We start from the raw sequence: 21,481 nt of genomic DNA on the forward strand, positions 1-21,481 counted from the left end.
CCTAACCAGCACATCTTTGGAAACCAGAGCACCCAGTGAAAACCCACGCAGACACAGGGAGAACGTACAAACTCCACAAGGGCAGACACCCGAGGTCAGGGTCAAACTCGGATTCCTGGAACTGTGAGGCATCAGCGCTAACCACGGCGCCACTGTGCCACGCATCAGCACTCCAGTAATTAAATAAATTATACAAAATCAATCTTTCAGGGCTAGTTCTGTTGTTCATCAAATTTTATCAATCACTTAGCCATTAAACGCTCGGTTACAAAAAAACAACAACTTGAATTGATATAGTGCCTTTAAAGTAATAAACTGTTCAAAGGCGCTTCACAGGAGCATTATAAAACAAAATATGACACTGAGCCACACAAGGAGATATTAGGTCAGATGACCAAAAGTTTGGTCAAAGGGGTAGGTTTTGAGGGGTGTCTTAAAGGAGGATTAAGGAGGAAATTCCATCAAATATAGCTCAGGCAACTGCAGTTATGACCACCAATAGTGAAGCACTTAAAATCAGGGATGCTCAAAAGGCTAGAATCAGACGAGTGCAGATATCTTGGAGGATTATGGGCCTGGAGGAAATTACAGAAATAGGGAGTCCCAAGGCCATGGGGAGATTCAAAGACAAGGATGAGAATGTTACTTAACCAGGGACCAACGTAGGCCAGCGAGCACAGAGATGATAGGTGAACTTGTTATGAGTTAGGGTACGGGCAACAGAGTTATGGTTGACCTCAAGTATACAGAGGGTAAAATATGGGAGACCAGCCAGAGGTGCGTTGGAATAGTCAAGAGGTAACAAAAGGTTTAGATAAGGATTTCACAACCAGATGAGCTGAGGCAGGGAAGAAGTTGGGAGGTTAAGGAAATGGAAATAAGTAGTCTTACTGATGATGAATATGTGGTCGGAAGCTCATCTCAGAGTTGAATATGACAGCAAGGGTACAAAGTGCTTCAGTCTCAGAAAGTTGCCAAAAAGAGGCATAGAGTTGATGACTAGGGAGCAGGGTTTCCAGTAGGGACTGAGAACAATTGCTTCAGTCTTCCCAATATTTAATTGGAGGCAATTTCTGCTTATCCGGTGCTGGATATCAGATAAGCGGTCTGGTCATTTAGCAACCTTCTCAAGAAACAATCAGGGATGGGCAACAAATGCTGGCCTCACCAGCGATGCTCACATTCCTTGCAAGAATAAATAAAAACAGTGGAGGACTCGAGAGATGTGGTGGTACAGTAGAGCTCGGTGTCATCAGCATACATGTGAAAATTAATCTTGAGCTTTTGGATAATGAGAAGCAGCATATAGATGGACAATAGTTGGTGGGGCGGGGAGGTCAAAGACACATCCTTGGGGGATACGAGAAGTAGCGGTAAATGAGAAGTCATTGCAAGTGATATTCTGGCTAAGATTAGAAAGATAAGAATGAAACAAGGAGATAGCAGTCCCACCCATCTGGCCAAGAAGAATGAGGAGGGAAAGTTTACCTTTGTCACAGCCACATAGGATGGCATCTATGACTTTGATGAGAGCTATCACTGTACTGTAACAGGGGAGGATACTGATTAGAGGGGTACAAACATTAAGTTCAAGGAAAGACGGGCATGGATTTGAGAAGTGACAACACTTTCAAGGACTTTGGAAAGGAAAAGTAGATTGGAGATGGGGCGGTAGTTTGCAAGTGCGGTGGAGTCAAAGGTTATATTTTTCAGAGGAGTGATGGCAGCAGATGTAAAGGAGAGATTGACAACACTCAAGAAGGAGAATCGAATAACATGGGGACCAGGCGATAAAGTTGGGTGGTCAGCAGTTTAGTGGGAATAGGGTCGAGAGAGAAGGAGGTGGGTCTCATGGAGAAGATGAGCTGGAACAGGGAAGAAGAGAGCTAAGGGAGAAATTAGAGGAAGATGCAAGTTCAGGACTCCCGCAGGGTGGAACTGTAAAGTAAGTTTGGCCTAGTGGGCTACTGGAAGGGACAGATGTGGCAGAGGCAGCTGATCTGTTAGTCAATGGTCTCAATCCTGGTGACAAAAAAGTTCATGAGCTCCTCCCACTTATTGTTAGTAATGAGGAGGAGCAGTCAGAGGAGAGTGGTTTAACAAGATGGTTTTCAGTAGAGAAAAGAAGATCGGGCTTACCTTTGCATTCTAGGACGATCCTTGAATGCTGAGCAGTGTTAACAGTCTAGATCAGTACCTGACACCACCTTAAACATTCACTTCCTCCACCACCGACGCATAGTGGCAGCAGTGTGTACCATCTACAAGATGCACTGCAGTAACTTGCCAAGCCTTCTTTCACAGCACTTTCCAAACTCACAATGTTTAACACCCAGACAGAAAAGGCAACGCATGCATGGGAACACCACCACCTGCAAGTTCCCCTCCAAGTCACACATCATCCTGACTTGGAACGATATCGCCGTTCATTCACTATCAATGGATAAGAATCCTGGAGCTCCCTTCCCGGCAGCACACTGGGTGTATTGCATCAGATGGGCTGCAGCAGTTCAAGATGGCAGCTCACTAATATCGCCTCAAGGGCAATTAGGGATGGGTAACAAATGCTGGCCTCCAAGGATCAAGGAATGAATCACATTCCAGGAATGAATATTTAAAAAAAAAGAAATGTAGTTCAGCCAGGTGGAATGTCCAAGATGAGAGTGAGTAATGCTTTGATTGGGCACTAGGGTAAAGACAGAGGTGAGGGTATGGTTGAGCCAATCAACAGCTGTAGGAATGTGCTGATGGAGGGCCAAAGTCTAGTGCAGTTGTAAGTGAATTGAGAGAATAGTTTTTCTAGGATGGTAGGAAAGGGGGTTGGGTTGGAGCATAGAAGGGGGATGTGGTTGGAGGGTGGTACAAGGAAGTGACCAGTGGCCTTATTTGGGATTTTAGTGACTCGTTTAGCCAGACTATGTGAGAATGCATTGTCAAGGGCCATGAATATGAGTCGGGAAGTTTGCAGGGAGGGAGAGTTTAGAGAGGGTAAGAGGGCACTGAACTCAAAGGAGTGAGAGCATGATGAGTTGAAATAGAGCTTGAAACAACCGAGGATGAGAAGTCATTCAGTGCAGAGGTCAAGGGAGGAAAGCAGTAAAGATAAGCTGGTGAGTACATTTTTATCATGCTTGGGAGGGTGGTCGTGAACAATGACTTTGAATGAGTGGTGAGAGGGTGGAATAAGATGAGATGCTCAAAGGAAAAGAAAGTGCCAGGGGTGTAGATGGGTCAAGCCAAGGTATAATCTTGAGATAAATACCGCACTGCCACCATGTTGTGGCAATTGATAGAAGTTATAGTCAGACACGGAGGCTTCATTAACGGGAAAGTTGCCATCACCCCTCCACCAGGTTTTCATTAAGGTCATAATGTTGATGAAATCATCTATGTAATTTCATGGATGGCAAGGGCAAGTGCACAGACATTTTGGAGGGTCATGCATAGAGGGGCTATGAGTGCTGATCCACTGGAAGAGTCCACAGTGAGAGGGTGAGTCTTATTTAAGAGGTAATCAAGCCTGAGACAGCAGCAAGAGGCGAGGAATGTTGAGGTGTACTGAAAGGTTGCAGTAGGGATTGGGGGCAGAGTACCTAAACGGGGAGAAGCAAAAAGAGGCGTGATAATAAAAGAGGGTCTAGGAGCGATAAAGAGGAAAGTCAGTAAAGAGAGCAAAAATGGAAATAGAGTCTGCTTGGGTCTGGAATAGCAGCCAAAATACACAGGTGAATGGACTCAGGAAAAGCTGAAGTTACATAGGCCTGGGATAATGAAGGGGAAATAGGAAATGGATAGGAGATAAGAAAGAGTCCAGAGGTAAAGTTGGAAGTCCTGTGGTGGGATAACAATGACATAGATAGGATGGAGTACCATGCAACATTTTACGATGTTGAAGGCACCATATGAATGCAAGTTGTTATTGTACACAGATTGTTGTTGAAGGTGCCATCAGCAATGCAAGTTGTTGTTGTATACAGATTATTGTTGAAGGCACCAACAACAATGCAGATGACACAAAGATTGGCGGAGTAGTGGATAGTGTAGAGGATAGCCATAATCTCCAAAACAATATAGATGGGTTGGTGGAGTGGGCGGTAAAGTGGCAGATGGATTTTAACATAGAGAAGTTGAGGTCATACATTTAGGGAGGTCAAACAGTTACAGGGTTTACGAAATAAATGAGAATATACTAAGAGGGGTAGATAAACTGAGAGATCTTGGCGTACAAGTACACAGGTCCCTGAAGGCAGCAGTTCAAGTAGGCAAGGTTGTAAAGAAGGCATATGGAATGCTCTCCTTCATTGGCAGAGGTATAGAATATAAAAGTAAGGATATAATGTTGGAATTGTATAAAACACTAGTGAGGCCACAACTGGAGTATTGTGTGCAGTTCTGGTCACCACATTACAGGAAGGACATAATAGCTCTGGAGAGAGTGCAGAGGAGGTTTACAAGAATGTTGCTAGAATTAGAAAAGTGTAGCTACGAGGTGAGATTGGATAGGTTGGGGTTATTTTCCCTAGAGCAAAGAAGGCTGAGAGGTGATCTGATTGAGGTGTACAAAATTATGAGGGGAATAGATAGAGTGGACAGGATAAAATTGTTTCTCTTGATGGAGAATTCTAGAACCAGGGGACATAGATTCAAGATAAGTGGCAGAAGGTGTAGTGGGGGGGACATGAGGAAGAATTTTTTTACACAGAGGTTAGTGGGTGTCTGGAATTGGCTGCCCAAGTTGGTGGTAGAGGCAGAAACTCTAAACTCTTTTAAAAAGTACTTGGATCTGCACCTTAAGTGCTGTAAGCTGCAGGGCTATGGGCCGGGTGCAGGAAGGTGGGATTAGAAAGGGCACCGGGGTGTCCTCGGGCTGGCATGGACAATGTGGACTGAATGGCCTCTTTCTGTGCTGTAACTTTTCTATGGTTCTATGGTTCTATGTTGCTGCTGTACGCAGATTGCATTCATTAAGGATGTAAGAATTTATGGTAAGTTTGATAAAGGCACTTTCCTTTTAAATCCTATTAAAATTTGAAACATCATGATAGCCACTCCTATTTCTTGTAACTTGATAGGTTTTGTATGAATTTAACAGCTGAAATAACTGGATTGTTTTCTAACCATTGCAAGATCCTGAAAGCTAAAATAAAACTACACTGCAGACTGGGAATACAGAATTGCATACAATTCATTGAATATATTTCCCCGTTGAAAAGCAATGAGAATAAAAGATTTGTGGTTTTCACTATACATAACCACAACATTTTTATTGCAATTGTTTTTTTTTAAAAAAACCATGATTAGCCATTGTTTGCCTGCTGAGTTTACAATATACTTCAGGCTAAATCTTATCATTCAATGATTAGTTCTCGCATTTCACAATCAATGATGCTGGCCGATTCAAGATCATTCCTGTAATCTGATATTTTCCATGTGAGATACTTAGAAACTAATTTGCTTTCTGGTAGCATTAACTTAAATTAAACATACATGGTCATAAATACAGCAAACTCCTGGACCCATGCATAGAGCATTTGTGTTCATTCTTTTTTCCCCCACATTTTCAGTCAATGGGAATTATGCAAACGTGTTTGCAGGCATAAACTAGGCTTAAACAAAAGATTCAGCAGGTCTGGCAGCATCTGCGGAGAGGAGCACAGTTAACGTTTTGAGTCCGAATGACCCTTCAACAGAACTAAGTAAAAATAGAAGAGAGGTGAAATATAATCTGGTTTGAAGGGGTGGGTGGGGGGGGGGGGGGTGGGGGTTGGACAAGAAGAGATGGATAGAGGGCCAGTGATAGGTGGAGATAACCAAAAGATGTCACAGACAAAAGGACAAAGAGGTGTTGAAGGTGGTGGTATTATCTAAAGGAATGTGCTAATTAAGGGTAGAAAGCAGGACGATCAAGGTACAGATAGCCCTGGTGGGGGTGGGGTGGGGAGAAGGGATCAAAATAGGCTAAAAGGTAGAGATAAAACAATGGATGGAAATACACTTAAGAATAATGGAAGTAGGTGGGAAAAGAAAAATCTATATAAATTATTGGAAAAAACAAAAAGGAGGGGGAAAATCGGAAAGCGGGTGGGGATGGAGGAGAGAGTTCATGATCTAAAATTGTTGAACTCAATATTCAGTCTGGAAGGCTATAAAGTGCCTAGTCGGAAGATGAGGTGCTGTTCCTCCAGCATTCTATTACTTTACTCATCAGTGCATCGTTGTTATTTGTTGAGACCCTAGCTTAGTCAAAGAGCTAAATGTATTGGCACACCTCATGGTTGGCATGCATTAATGGCTAGAGGGGAGTTAGGGACATTTCCTTTATTGTGGAAGAAACAAGGTTGTGTTTTTGTATTCACTCTTTAATGAATGTTCATGTTAATGTCCACACACACTGTGGGACATGGCTGAACTTACAGGCTCAGCTGGCCCTCCCTTTTATTCACTATAAAGAACATTGTCCAAGATCATTCTCAGTGGGGATAATTGAAATGTTGTGAGTGAACTCAAAGCTCTGAAAGACTCTGCCAGCCTGAGATAGACCCACATGTGGACTGTACTAACACCAGCCTTTAGGCCCCTCCTTTTCTTACCTTGACTGACTGTTCCCAACAACCACTCCACCACACATGCCAGGCCCTCCCCACTTCACTCCTCCATGCCCTTGCCCCCACCCTCTGTCCTCTTTGGATCCTTCTTCCACTCCTCCATGCCCCCGATCCTGCTTCACACACCACCCACTGCACCACACCACCTCCCCCCCCCCCACCCACCCAACCCCCTTACCACTGAATCACCCTTGCTGGTCTGAGCCTCCATGCAAGCTGCCATTCTCCTGCTCCCCTCCCTTGTGCTGCAGAGTTCAACAAGGAAAACTGCTGAGCTCGGACATGGCTGCACAAAGTCTACTGTTGCACACCACCTTTAAACAAATGTGAACGAGGTGCCACAGGATTCTCATACACTGTTGACTTTATCTTGAAAGTAGTACATAATTACAAAAATTTTTAATGTAATGAGTATTCAAGGCATACAAATGTATTAGAAGTAGGAAGCCACCAGAGAATGGCTTGAGGCTTGACCTGCTGCAAACATGCCACTGAGTTAATCTCTAAATTCGAACCCGCTGTCGGAAAGCAAAATTTCAGCTCTGGCCTAATTAAGTCACCCCACCCGCCATATTTCCAACTCTTGCAGACCCCATACAATCACTCCCCCCCCCACTCTCTACTCCATTACAAGCTGAGAGATGGATCATCATTGTCCAAATTTTTTTCACTATCAACTCTGAGCTTTCAAAATAAATAGTCTAATTTTTAAATGCAATAATCTCTAAATTTCTTTCACTTGCATTCATTTCAGGGTTGCTTATTAATTTCTCAGTCAGATAGCCCCATTTCTACAGTTAAAACTTTAATTCCTAAAACTAAAAATGATATTCTAAAACACATAAACCATGAACTAGATTCTTTCACCACCCTCCAGGGGCAAGATGAAAAGCTTCGACAACATGTTTCTTTTTTCAGAAATATGTTATATATCTTGACATCTATCTTACCACATGCAATACACACAAGCCTAATCTCCCATTGTCCAGTGAATTTCACATGTTCATCTTGATAACAGCACACTGCCTGAATTCCGTGTCCAGGAAACCTAGTCACTTTAAGATGTAAGATATTATATCTTGTGGTGTTTTTGGAAAGCTTTCTTCTTACAGTAGTTATAAATTCAATTTACATCTCCAAAAGGAGATTTTTCATTGGCATTCACACATTTAAGTTGCAGGCATAGTTTTTAAAATATTCTGTTCTGATCTCACCTTCTGAACTTCACTGGTCTCTATGTTTGTAGTTTCTGTAGTTGCAAATTCTGAAATGAATGTCTCAACCAATTCTACAGTTACCTCATCTTCCTCTGGCTCAACTGCAGGTGTATTTCTATTTTAAGTCCATTTCCAAGACTTAAACTTTCACGGTTCTTCACCAGTAGAAGCAAGTACAAAATTGCTTCCTTAAGTTTTAAATATTGAATCAACCCTTCAATTATTTCTGCTTCTCACTAAGTACAATAAAGGTTTATTGTGAAATCTTGTTAGCTTACACCTTAGCCAAGATCCCAGTGTACCCATATCAGTATGTGGATTTGAAATCCAGCCAAGTGTCTCCAATGTTGTTATGATCCTGTTGGGGACTGTTAATTGTTAAAGAAGAAATCTGAATGTCCAGCAATTATCTGACTGAACTATGCCACAAGGTTTTGCATTTATTAAACAAAAACAAACTTTATTGTATATCAAAAAATAATTAAACAAAGTAAGCACTATTAACTTAATGCTATAGTTTATAAAGACTTATGCTATGAACTCAGGTCTACATTTTACTTTCCCCCTCCTCCAAGAATTCCTTTATCATACAAAATCTCGAAGGTTCAGTCACTTTTCATGGAACCAACCCAAGAGGTATGCTTGGGCCCTCTGGAATTTACTTTATTTCTCCTTAGTATTCCAGCTTTTCATCGAGGTACACATTCTATGGTGATCCTTCCATTAGTTTTTGGCCAAGTGATACCCCACTTTTTCTTTACAGACTTCACAACTGTGGGCTCTTCAGATTCTAGTTTGGGTTGCTGGCAGGTATCCAACAACCTTCCCAAAGCTTACCAAGTTAACTCTGCAGAATGCTTTCTACCACAAGGCTCTGTGAGGACCACTGTAGATTTCTTCCACGAGCTGAAAGCTAGAGCAAACCTTCGGGCTGTTTTTCCCTCATGAAATCCAAACAGAGATACGGGCGTACCCACATTCTATGCAGTCAATGATTAAGTTAGTATTTTCTTTGCTTAAAATGCAGGCTTAATTGACTATTGCCTCTTGTTGGCTCTCTCAATCCAGTAAGATGCAGCCTTCACCAAAACAAAGCTACAACTGCCTCCATCTGTTCCCAAACTGAATTGCCTGCTTTTGTTTTCAAACACACAAACATAAGTTAAACAAAATAGATTGTAACCAATGCTCCATACTGAATCACTATCTCTATGACGTGATTCAACCAGAAATGCAAACAAATGATTTTACCTTCAACATAACTCTTTGGTTCTGCAATTTATATTGCTAGTAGAGTTTATAACCCTTTCTCCAGACTCCCTCATTCCATTACAAGCTTAGTGATGCAGTGAAATCACAATGAGTCAAACTCAGATTACAAGAAAATCCGGTTGTGTCAAAGTTCTTAATCGTTCTCGCCGACAGAATAGCAAATCCCAAAGAATGATGCACATGATAAGCCGAAATTCCATACTGGTAACTTCAGGTTAGCCAAACTTATCTAAGCTTGTCATGCAACCTTGCTGACCAATCAGAGCGGAGTTAGACCACACAAGAGCACAAAAAATGTGGAGCACTGAGCAAGCCATCATTTGACATCAAGATCTCCCTGAAAAAAGGAGATGCAAAACCTATGGGTATGCCTGAAACCTGTGAGAAAGTTCAAAGTGTTGGAGCGAAAGTGAAGTTGATACAGCCATCGTAAATATTATGTGTTCTTCAACCGAGGAGCTGAGGAGGCTGATGACCCTGAAGAGTCCGATGAATGTCCGCCCGCTTGCATTTCCTTAGCTGACGCTGCAAAGGCTGTAGAGATGCTCCAGGATTTCACACTGTAGCACCAAAGCACCAAAAACACAGTTAGCTCCATTGAAGACATGGCGGACTGTATTGCCGACACGTGCGGACAGCGTGCTGAACAGAAAAAGATTACGGAATTTTTCCAGAGCTAATGCCTGGCCTTTTTTTAATTCAAAGCCCCAGACTTTTGCAAGGTCAGGCCATTGTGACATGTAAACAAGTTAAATAAAAACTTTTTCACATATTTATTGCTTTACTCTGTTTTCATTTGGCATTTGAATATGTTGTTTTTGACATAGGCCGTGTTTGAAGGCATTAAATCCGATGTAAATTGCAGCTGACAGAATAACTTGGATTTTCCAGATGAACATCACACTGTAACCAGTACTTTGAGTAGAACTACATCATAGTTTTTCTGCATAAAGCAAGTGTTGTGTGCAACCAAAAGAAAATTAAAATATGCAAATATGTAACACCTTTTCAAACACATCTTTTTGAAAAGTTAAACCAGTATTTTCATGCATTCTTGAAAAATAACCTTGTTGGAATCTGAAAATAAAAATGCATGCCTGGGTCATGAAGCTGTGACACTTAATGAAAGGAACTCGGGTATTTGCTATATGTCCTCCTGTAATACATTTTTTCATGGGATGTGGGTGTTGCTGGCAATGCCAGCATTTGTTGTCCATCCCTGGTTTTCCCTGAAATGAGGGCAGTCGAGAGTCAATCACATTGCTATGTGTCTGGAGTCACATGCAGGCAGACCAGGTAAGGATGGCAGATTTCCTTCTGTAAAGGGTATTAGTGAACCAAATATGCCTTTATAACAATCAATGACGGTTGTCATTGTCACCGTTAATGATACCAGCTTGTATTCCAGATTTCTTAATTGAACTTAAGTTCCATCAGCAGCCTGGTGGGATTTGAGCCCATGACCCCAGATCACAAAGCTCACCTCCGAATTACTAGCATAATGACATTGCCACTATGCCGCCATCTTCCCCTTGTCATTTGATTATAAGTGAAGCTATTATAAAGGCCTTGAAATAATAGCTATTCTAGTTTTGTGACAAGCAAAGTGGATAATGGGGATCCTGTAGATGTAGTATATCTGGACTTCCAGAAGGCCTTTGATAAGGTGCCGCACAAAAGATTAATACACAAGATCACAGGGAGTTAGGGGTAATATGTTAACTTGGATAAAGGATTGGCTAACCAACAGAAAGCAGGGAGTCGGGATAAATGTTTTTTTTTTCTGGATGGCAAGCTGTAACTAGTGGAGTGCCATAGGGTTCGGTCCTTGGGCCCCAACTATTTACAATATATATTAATGACTTGGATTCAGGGATAGAAGGTACTATAGCTAAATTTGTAGATGACACCAAAATAGGTGGGAAAGTAAGTTGCAATGAAGAAATAAGAAATTTACAATTGGATATGGACAGGTAAGGTGAATGGGCCAAAATTTGGTAGATGGAGTTTAACGTGGATAAGTGTGAGGTTATCCATTTTGGTCTGAAGAATAAAAAGGCGAATTATTATTTAAATGGAGAGAAACTTCAGAATGCTTCAGTGCAGAGGGACCTGGGTGTCCTCGTGCATGAATCGCTGAAAGCTAGTATGCAGGTACAGCAGGTAATAAGGAAGGCAAATGGAATTTTGACATTTATTGCATAAGGAATAGAGTATAAAAATAGGGAAGTGTTGTTGCAACTATACAAGGCATTGGTGAGACCGCACCTGGAGTACTGTGCACAGTTTTGGTCCCCTTACTTGAGGAAGGATGTAGTTGCATTGGAGGCGGTTCAGAGGAGGTTCATTAGATTGATTCCAGAGATACGGGGCTTGTCTTATGAGGAGAGATTGAGCAGTTTAGGCTTATACTTGCCAGAGTTTAGAAGGATGAGAGGAGATCTAAGTGAGGTATATAAGATGCTAAAGGGGATAGACAAAGTAGACGTGGAGCATATGTTTCCCTTTCTGGGGCATTCTAGAACGAGAGGCCATAATTTTAGGCTAAGGGGTGGTAGATTTAAATCAGAGATGAGGAGGAATTACTTTTCTCAAAGGGTCGTGAATCTGTGGAATTCACTACCTCAGAGTGCAGTGGATGCCGGGACGCTGAATGAATTTAAGGAGGAGATAGACAGATTTTAAATTAGTAATGGGTTGAAAGGTTATGGGGAGAGGGCGGGAACTTGGAGTTGAGGCCGAAATGAGATCAGCCATGATCGTAATGAATGGCGGGGCAGGCTTGAGGGGCTGAATTGCTTACTCCTGCTCCTAGTTCTAATGTTCTTATGTTATGTTCTTTTATATAAAGGATTTTGAAATTTAGTCTTTGGCAGTTAACGGGTCAAATTTTCCTGGAAAAATAACTTTGTTTTAATGTCATTAACCACGTTAATACAATGCACATTGTCTATTAATTTTAAGAGATAAAGTGGTACAACTTGTGTTGCCAAATTTCCAGAATTTGCCAGTGATTTACCTTGCTCCATTATTTCATGCACACTAATAGCATCTTAGTTTTCGCTTTCCCATCATTTTTTTCAGAAATAGTTGGATTTGCATGTTAAACTCGCCACTGAAAGTTAGAACGCTAAAACACTGAAAGTTAACAGCAGTACCCTTTTAACAACATGATACTTGTTAATGGAATGCCAATTGATTTCTCCACCCCAAAAAAACAATTTAAACTGTTGAATCTCATTCTTTTATGGAGTCAATTTTTGATTGAGATTTTTGAAATGTCAAATTTTACATTTCTAATGTTTTTATTTTTTCCTCTCTGACTCATTTTTTTTCAATCTTAATCAAAGATTTTCCCTTTATTTCTCTTTCTCTTCCTGACTTGACAGTAATCTATATTCCCTGTCATCCTCCATTTCTTTCTGAACTCTTAATTCCCATTGGTTAAAGAGATACACTGCTGGTCTCGTCATTCACTAAGGTCCCAGATGCCCGGTTCCACTCACCGTTTTCAACTTGTGCTTCCAACAAATTATGGTACAAAATTCTGCAAGTTCAAAGATACAGGAAAAATGTTTAATTAACAGTGTGTGCCATGCAATGCCCCACTCCAGGAGGATTTGGTCCAATTAATTTCTAAATTCTCAATCTTTGCTTTCCCTGCCCTGTGTTTGGCTCTAACCCCAATACGTAAAGCATCATGCAACCTTGGACAAAGGCATCGTCCATTTGTTTATGTTAAAATTTAAGTTGAGGCAAACCATTTCCATTCATGAGACACAAGAGCACAAGAAATTGGAGCAGAAGTAGACCATATGGTCCGTAGAGCCTGCTCCGCCATTCAACACCATCCAGGCTGATCTGGGGCTTCAACCCCATTGTCTCACCGGCTCCCCAGGTCCCTTAGTTCCCTGAGAGGCCAAAATTCTGTCTGAGATCAATATGTATTAGTGCTGTGTAAATATATTTGTGCTTAATGTTTCAACTGACGACTGAAGTAGATACTATCTAAGACCATGTGGTTGATGCTGGTGAAGCGGGTATTATCTGTTACGGTCTCAAAGGGGGATCTGGCTCCAGTTGTGTCTGTGGGCGTGGCTACTTCCCAGCTGAAGCGAACAGTAGACTAGTTAATTCCTGCCTCGTTACAGCGTACTTTCATAACAGAGTGTTTAGGAAAATGTGTGTCACGTGGTGTCACACACACCTGTAGGTAGCCAGGGGATGGGTTCTTTTTGGTTCCTTCCTTTGTCACTCCCCCTGATCCGAAATAACATTCTTTTCTTAAGTTTCTACTCTTTAAAGATAGTTTTTTTTTATATGTTTGAACGTTTTATGAGTCATCAGCCACTAAATGGAAATCGTTACATCTATTTCAGCTGAACAGAGTAATTTATTTGATCATTTGTGTAAAGAAGAAAACATTTTGATAAAGTTGACACTCTATGCATTAGAATTGTGTTTTTTTTTAAATATTTACAATTCAAATACTAAACAATAAGGGCACCATTTCCATTTAAATTCACTTGGCCATTTGGTGTTGTGTGCCAGATTTTAAAACCTGTTGCTGTATGGTGGCAAATTTCACGTAGGCAAAGTTTGCGCCAATAGTACAAAAGCATCAATTGTATTTGTCATTGAAGGAACGAAACTCTGTATTTGTTACAGCTTGGTTTTCATTTAGAACTACAAATAGACACACACACATAACTACGTTATGTAAGTGCTGGAGCTAATTTGAAAGTTACACTATCGAGATTTTCAACTGCAGTTTCTATTCCGAGCACTAAGGGGGGATATAAGGCTGTTATGTACGAGGTGACTCACTAAAAAGCACTTTGTTTTGCCCTTCACAATACACAGCACAACTGGAGTTGAAAGCAGCAACAGTAAGACGTATATAAATGTAGTAATAACTAATGTGTGAAACTGTATTAATAAATATAGGTGTTTTGGCTTAAAGCGGACAAATCTAGCAATACAATATTGTAGAAAGAGTCAATATGAAACTGGTTTCGGCAAGCCGCATCCGACTAATTTTATCATCAAACGCAATTTTATCTCGATGCGAGAGAAATGATCAAAAACCTGTCATCGTCTTACTAACACGTTAGGTTAGAAATGCACGGATGATGTTCCTTGCCTTGTTTTTTTTTCACGGCTGCTTGCACAGAAATACAACTCTCTGCTTCTCTTTGCAGAAATCTTGTATTTTGAGATTTCATTCGGGACAAAGCAAAACCGGTTAGGACGCACTTGATCAAGTGGTCATAGTGGAATTGCTGTACCAGCTAATTGTGGTCCTGTTAACCAGCAGTAGTTAACAGTAATCCCGTCTCAAACCAAGCAGACTGGAGAGTGACGAACAGAATCTATAAACGCCATGGGTTGCAGGCACAACTTGAATCTTCATTCTACTTAAATCAAGGATAAATCGTAAGTATCGTCGGCCTTATGCCTTATGGTTCATTATACGTTCTAAGGCACCTGTACAAAGGTGGTGTTTTGAGTTCAAACGTGTTGGCAAGAGAACGACACGTCTAGGTTGATAAAGCAAATCTGTCTGAACAGAATGTAACTGAGGTGACGAGACAGTCTGCAGTTGCCGGTTCGTTGCTGTTACAATATAATCAATCCGGTTCGTCTCCTCTATTTCACATGCACACAGAATTACATTGACCCCCGTTGGTTTAGTTTCAAATAAGCACTTAAAACTGTTTCTACCGAACACAAAAAATTTTTTTTTTTAAATGATTGGTTGTCTGCCTTAGGGGGCGGGGGGGAGGTCGCCAGGCCAAGTTTCTGCATCTCTGCCTTAGCAGAGTAAATAACTGAGTCCCCACTTTCCAGCATTGCTTAGATGCTGTGGGGTTTATGTCTGTTGTAGCCAGAATGCTAGGTAGAAGAACATCATTGGAATTGGCCGGGGGGGTGGGGTAGTGTACATGAAATTGCTTTGCATCAACCCCCCCTGTTAAAGTCTACTTCTTGACGACAGCCGTGAAACAGTTAGATCTGCACTTCAATTATTCCCCTCAATAACCAGGACAGCCTCAGCTAATATTTAAAAAAAATACAATTGATGTGTTTTTTTTTAACCTTAGGCTTAGATCAATGTTTGGTCTCCCATGTATTAATGTGCTAATTGTATTTATCTGTGTGCATCGTGCGAATTCAATACGAAGATGACTTGACGAAGGCAAAACACTGCAAACCAAATTGCCATCTTCATGGTTCATGTTTGGGTGGCGAGGTTGAGGTATCTATTAATATGCATTTGCTGAATGTGATTATGGCGGCAACTTTTTTTTTGTGTGTGTTTTATGTTTTGCAGATGGGACATCCCGGAGAGTGCTGAGCTGCCCCTTACCCTCCCGGCTGTAAAAGGAAGGAGAGACTGGTCTTCTGTTGCATGGTTGAGGCTGGCTCCATTGGAAAAGGAAGATGGAGGCGGCGATGGTGAGCGTGGAGGGCGGCGGGTGCAACAGCCACCCGCCCTACGGCTACGCCCAGCGGCGGGAACGCCTGGCCAACTCGCGGGCCGCGGCCGCCGCCGCCGCCGTGGTGGCTGCCAGCCACATCCAGCACGCGGCGGGGGCGGGCGGCCGCGAGCCCGCCCACAATCACAGCAACGGCGGGGGCGGGATGTGGGGCGGGCGGCGTCGCCGCCGGGGCAGCGGCGACTGGCGTCTCCCGTTGGGGGACGAGGAAGAAGAGGAGGAGGAGGAAGAAGAAGACGACGAGGAGGAGGAGGAGGAGGAGGCGGCGGGAGGAGGAGGAGGGCGGGAAGAGGTGGAGCGGGAGGGCGGCCGCCGCCGTCACCAGCAGCACCACCACCACCACCACCATCATCATCATCATCGACGGCATCACACGATGGACGGCGACGAGACGTCCTCGGCGGGCGAGCCGCCGCGGGAGGGCGCGGGCGGCGAGTACGGCGGCGCCTGCTGCGAGCGGGTGGTCATCAACGTGTCGGGGCTGCGGTTCGAGACCCAGGCCAGGACTTTGGGCCAGTTCCCGGACACCCTGCTGGGCGACCCGGGGCGGCGGATGTGTTACTTCGACCCGCTGAGGAACGAGTACTTCTTCGACCGCAACCGGCCGAGTTTCGACGCCATCCTGTACTATTACCAGAGCGGGGGTCGCCTCAAGCGGCCGGTCAACGTGCCCTTCGACATCTTCGCCGAGGAGATCAAGTTCTACGAGCTGGGGGACGAGGCCATGCTCAAGTTCCGCGAGGAGGAAGGTTTCGTCAAGGAGGCGGAGAAGCCGCTGCCCGACGACGACTTCAAGCGCCAAATCTGGCTCCTCTTCGAGTACCCGGAGAGCTCCAGCCCGGCCCGGGGCATCGCCATCGTCTCGGTGCTGGTCATCCTCATCTCCATCGTCATCTTCTGCCTGGAGACCCTGCCCGAGTTCCGGGACGACCGGGATTTCCCGCCCGATTCCGCCGACGGCGGGGTTCCCGCCAACGGCACCCGCCGCGCCAGCTGGCCGCTGACCGCCGCCGCCACCACCTTCGGCGACCCCTTCTTCATCGTGGAGACGGTGTGCATCGTCTGGTTCTCCTTCGAGCTGCTGGTGCGCTTCTTCGCCTGTCCCAGCAAGCCGGCCTTCTTCAGGAACATCATGAACATGATCGACATCGTCTCCATCCTGCCTTACTTCATCACCCTGGGCACCGACCTGGCCCACCAGCAGGCCAACGGCCAGCAGGCCATGTCCTTCGCCATCCTCCGCACCGTCCGCCTGGTGCGGGTCTTCCGCATCTTCAAGCTCTCCCGCCACTCCAAGGGGCTGCAGATCCTGGGCCACACCCTGCGGGCCAGCATGCGGGAGCTGGGGCTCCTCATCTTCTTCCTCTTCATCGGGGTGGTCCTCTTCTCCAGCGCCGTCTACTTCGCCGAGGCGGACGACCCCAAGTCGCAGTTCACCAGCATCCCGGACGCCTTCTGGTGGGCGGTGGTCACCATGACCACGGTGGGCTACGGCGACATGAAGCCCATCACGGTGGGCGGCAAGATCGTGGGCTCCCTCTGCGCCATCGCCGGCGTGTTGACCATCGCCCTGCCCGTGCCGGTCATCGTCTCCAACTTCAACTACTTCTACCACCGGGAGACGGAGAGCGAGGAGCAGACCCCCGTCAGCCAAGCCCCCAGCTGCCCTTACCTGCCGGCCAACCTGCTGAGGAAATTCCGCAGCTCCTCGTCCCTGGCCAACAAGTCCGAGTACCTGGAGATGGAGGAAGGGTTGAAGGAGTCCCTCTGCTCCAAAGCCAAAGGCAACGGCACCGAGACAGTCAAACACAACTCTGTGCACCTCAAAGCGGTGGAGACCGACGTGTGACTTTCTCCCACTCCTTTATTATTTTTTTTTGACTTCAGGAGTGTGCCCTCCACACCCCCACCACCCACCCACCCCCCCACCCACCACCCACCCCGTGCGGTGCTTTAACCCGCATTTAAGCGGCGCGCAGAAACTACAGGGGACTTAACAAGAAAGGGGGATAAGTTCATTCTCTTAAAAAGGTAAAACCATCGAGGGAAATTCAGGTCGGCAGGGAATGCGGACAGGAGGGACTGTAAAACGACTGCAGTGCCCGTGGCTAGAACGGCCTAGCACTGTATCCACTCTCCAGACAAGGACATGACGACTTTTACACTTTCTGGTGAACTTTCTGATGGATTGGCAGCCAGATTCTTGAACTCAAACGCAGCATACAAACAACAGTTCCTAATTTTGTTGGGGAATGTTATTCATTTTGCACTGTGCTTTCCTAGTAATATATCCAACAAAAATAATAATAATAATCCCCTTTTTTAGATCGCCAAGGTGGTTTATACATTATGGTGATCTCCGGGATACTGTTTAACAGTTTGAGCCAATGGTTTAATCAGGCTTTTTTTTTTCATTTTGGGATATTTAACCTACCAATTTTTTTTTTTACTCTGATCAGACTGTTGGTATTTGCCCCGATAACTTATCATAATACAGCATTTATTTTAATAAGAGCCAAAGCTGAAATGTATTTAACCATGGCAGGTTTACTTAGGTGTTTTGAATTAATCTGGGATCAGCGTTTACTAAATGCTCCGAAATGACACATCTGGTACTAAAAGAAACGAGTTTCTGCATTTAAAAAAAAACTTCCATCAGGAGCAGCCAGCCAGTATCAGTCAGTAACTACTGACAACAGGTGGAATCCGTTACACATATTCTTGAAAAGTTATGAAATTCAGTAGGATGCTTCAACAACAGGCGTGGACCAAAGGGGATATTAATAAGGCTGAGTGACTGACACTGAGATCCAATGAAGCTCAATATGTGCATAGCAAGACCTTCCGGACATCGTCTCAAACTTTCTCAACATCATTTATGTCGAACTTTGATATGGTCACATATAGAGCTCCCACGTTAACCGTAGTTTGTTAGGGAGGGAAGGGGCGGGGTGGGTACCATTTAATCCAAGGACAACATTTACCTATTCTAAATGGGGAGGTTACTGTTTAAACAACGGACCTAAACAACTAAGCTGTTTGACATGTGGCGTCGAGCGGCGTAACCCTGTTATACAAACTTGCTTCTGCACTCTTTACTCTGCCTCTCAAAAACTGTGAACTTTTGGAGGAAACCTTTGCTGCCGTTAGTCCACCTTTCGACTACTGTGAAAGATTGTCCAAGAGACAATTGCTCGACAATCGCCGGAGACGACGACTCAATGCAGAATAAGTCATGAACTAGTCAGCTGAAGAATGAAGCGAACACAACGAGGTGAAAAGCTAAACTTGAACTTGCACTTTCTGAGAATCTGCTCTGCGGCATCCAATACCAACCTGAATTCAGCCGAAAGCACACAGGGGAGTCAAGGGAACAAAGTTTAGCTGGAGTAACTAGTGAATTATTGTTACATCTCCGTGTTTAAACGAGCTAAATGGACCCAATTGCACTTTGAGAACATAACTAGTAGTCCATGAAATGGAGATTTATGTATGTGTATATATATATATATATATACACACGGGACGATGGCTAGAGGCGTTTTCTTCCTGCAATGTAGGATATCTGAAGAAACGAACACACGAGAGGAGCAAACAGTCCCCAGGCCCTGAAAGGCGTGTGTTGTGGAAAATGTACTTGGACTGAATGATCCTCCTCAGAATTCGCTGTCCCAGATGATGGAGCAACGCACTCGTGGTGAACCTAGAAGGTATGAATGGGTTTCATTGTTAATCATTCGGTCGTCTTGGGCTGACGAGTAGCGGAAAATTGTGGTTCCGTTCCATGCTAAAAAAAAAAGGTGGGTGGTGGGGGCGGTGGAGGGGTGTAACTAGTGGCTGATAGTCGGAGATTTCAAACTTGTCAGCTGTTGGCGTGGAAAATTGACCCGCCCATCGCGCAGACACTTCCTGACGGGTGTGCTCGGCACACAGTGGGTGCAGAATGGCAGGCAGCTCCTGTTAGGTAGCATTGTCATTGTGGTCGCCACGTTAACTTGCTTCAGACTATTCAGCATTGTCCCCCCCTTTTCAACCAACTGCAAGGTCGCAATTTAGCAGATTTTGGTCAAATGGTGTGTGGTGATACCATTTTGGTCAAATCTGTTTTAAAGTGAGATTTTTTTGAGAATCGGGGAGCCCCAATGAAAGTAGGAAATTTGCGGATGAGTTTATCGGTTAACCATGTTAACCGATCCTCTGACTGGCGCACTTGTCCCACAACAGAGTGAATGAGAATTGCAGAAAATCAATACGGCGAACCTTCGTTCCTAAGGTTGAAATACGACTCCTGGCTGCGTAGCGGTTAAATTTCAAGCCGCAACTCAACTTTTATCAAGTGGGTGAGGTTTTGACCCACGTGGGAGGGAGACCATTGCCCTGTTTTCTGTTCCGCTTTCATCCACACATCTGGAACGCTGCTGAAATGCTGATTCCCCATTGGTTGGATATAACATTGCAATTTGTTTTAAAAAGAACCCCCAGTCGGTCAGAAAGCTTGTGAAATGAACCTACGATCGGAGAAAGCACACAGCCGTCCGACAGTTGAAGAAGGGAGCTGCTGCTTTTAGATGGTGTTGTTGGAACACAGGACTTTTTTTCATATATTCCAGCTGTAGTGATGGGAAACTCTTTCGAGTTATCAACAGTCACAGATTGCAACTCTTTCAAGTACAATCACAGTTCTTGGTTTTCCAGGAGTGGGACATGAACCCACAACCCTCTGATTCAAAGGCGAGGGTGCTATGAACTGAGCCACAGCTGACACCTCTTGTAGTGATGGGAAATGGTGCGAGTGCAATAAGGCTAGTAATTACACACATTAGAACGAGGTCCGCTCCCAATGCTTCATGTTTGGAAAACTGTCCATTGATTGCTTCCGACTAGTTTGGGTAACGCACCTTCCTTTGATAGGGTATGTGGCACCTTACAGTGCTTAGAAAACATTCTCGTCATATGGCATGCTGCTACGGATACGCATATGGCTACTTGGCTTTCTCTCAAATTGTCGTATGCTGTCGTTGGCACACACATCCAACTTCCATTCAGCGAACTCAGGCAGGATTTTGGGTTTTGAACCAGGACCCCGATGTCCACGCCCATGGGGTATGGGAACAGTCAACTGGCTGTGGTTTTCCATAAATTTGGGCCAATTCAGGGCCAGAGGGGCATGCTCACCACCTGATTAACAGCAGGTGGAGGGCTGGAATAGCTAGCGTTGTATGGGAGGGTGGGAGAGAGGGTGCCTTCATCATAAAGCGCCCTCCCCCCACCCCCCAACAATTTAAAAATAAATGAATTAAAAATGGCTGCAGCTGCTGGGAAACCACTGTAGGAGAGCAGACCCTTCCATAGAGCAACCTGTGCCACCGATGTGGCCAGGTAGATGGGTGGGGGGGGGCCCTCAAAGCCTGCCTGGAGCACTGCTTCCCCACCCCCTGCCCCCCACCACCTCCCCCAGTCCGCCACCAGGAGGTTGCCCTCCCCCAGCGCCAGGCAGCTAACCTGTTCCCAATGCTGTGGGTAACTCGCCTGAATTGGCCTTTTACTTACCTTAACTGGCTCCCTGTCACTTGTGGGCAGGTAGCCCCCACCACCCCCCCGATGCTGCTTCGGCTAAGTTTGCCCAGATGATGCTACCAAATTGATACGCCAGCTGGCGGCATGAAATTACACACCTACCCGCCAACAAACTCTCTAGTCCCAGCAGTGCCAGAAGCTGCTGCGGTGGACGAGGCTGGGACTGCAAGCAGTCCCCAGGGTCTGAGTCCTGGGAGTCCAGGTGAAGTGTGGGGATCTCAGGAAGAGAAGGGGCGGTGAGGCCCGGGGCAAATGGGGTTGGGGGTGTTGCTGGAGAGGCCGGTGGGGGGCGGGGAGGGGAATGGGATGG

At 44.7% G+C, this 21,481-nt stretch overlaps 2 protein-coding genes across 2 annotated transcripts in view; one reads left to right on the forward strand and one right to left on the reverse strand.

The window, feature by feature from the left end:
• The window catches only part of fshb (follicle stimulating hormone subunit beta), a 112,020-nt gene that overhangs the window by 58,434 nt on the left and 32,105 nt on the right, over nt 1–21,481 (reverse strand). The gene's annotated exons all lie outside the window — the stretch shown is intronic.
• Nucleotides 15,913–17,446, forward strand: LOC144685019 (potassium voltage-gated channel subfamily A member 4-like). Its single transcript, XM_078549541.1, has one exon. The coding sequence runs from the start codon at nt 15,971–15,973 to the stop codon at nt 17,441–17,443; it is 1,473 nt and encodes a 490-aa protein (XP_078405667.1). The 5' UTR covers nt 15,913–15,970; the 3' UTR covers nt 17,444–17,446.

Source organism: Cetorhinus maximus, chromosome 9 (genome assembly GCF_964194155.1).
Source record: "Cetorhinus maximus chromosome 9, sCetMax3.hap1.1, whole genome shotgun sequence".
Classification (NCBI taxonomy): Eukaryota; Metazoa; Chordata; class Chondrichthyes; order Lamniformes; family Cetorhinidae; genus Cetorhinus; species Cetorhinus maximus.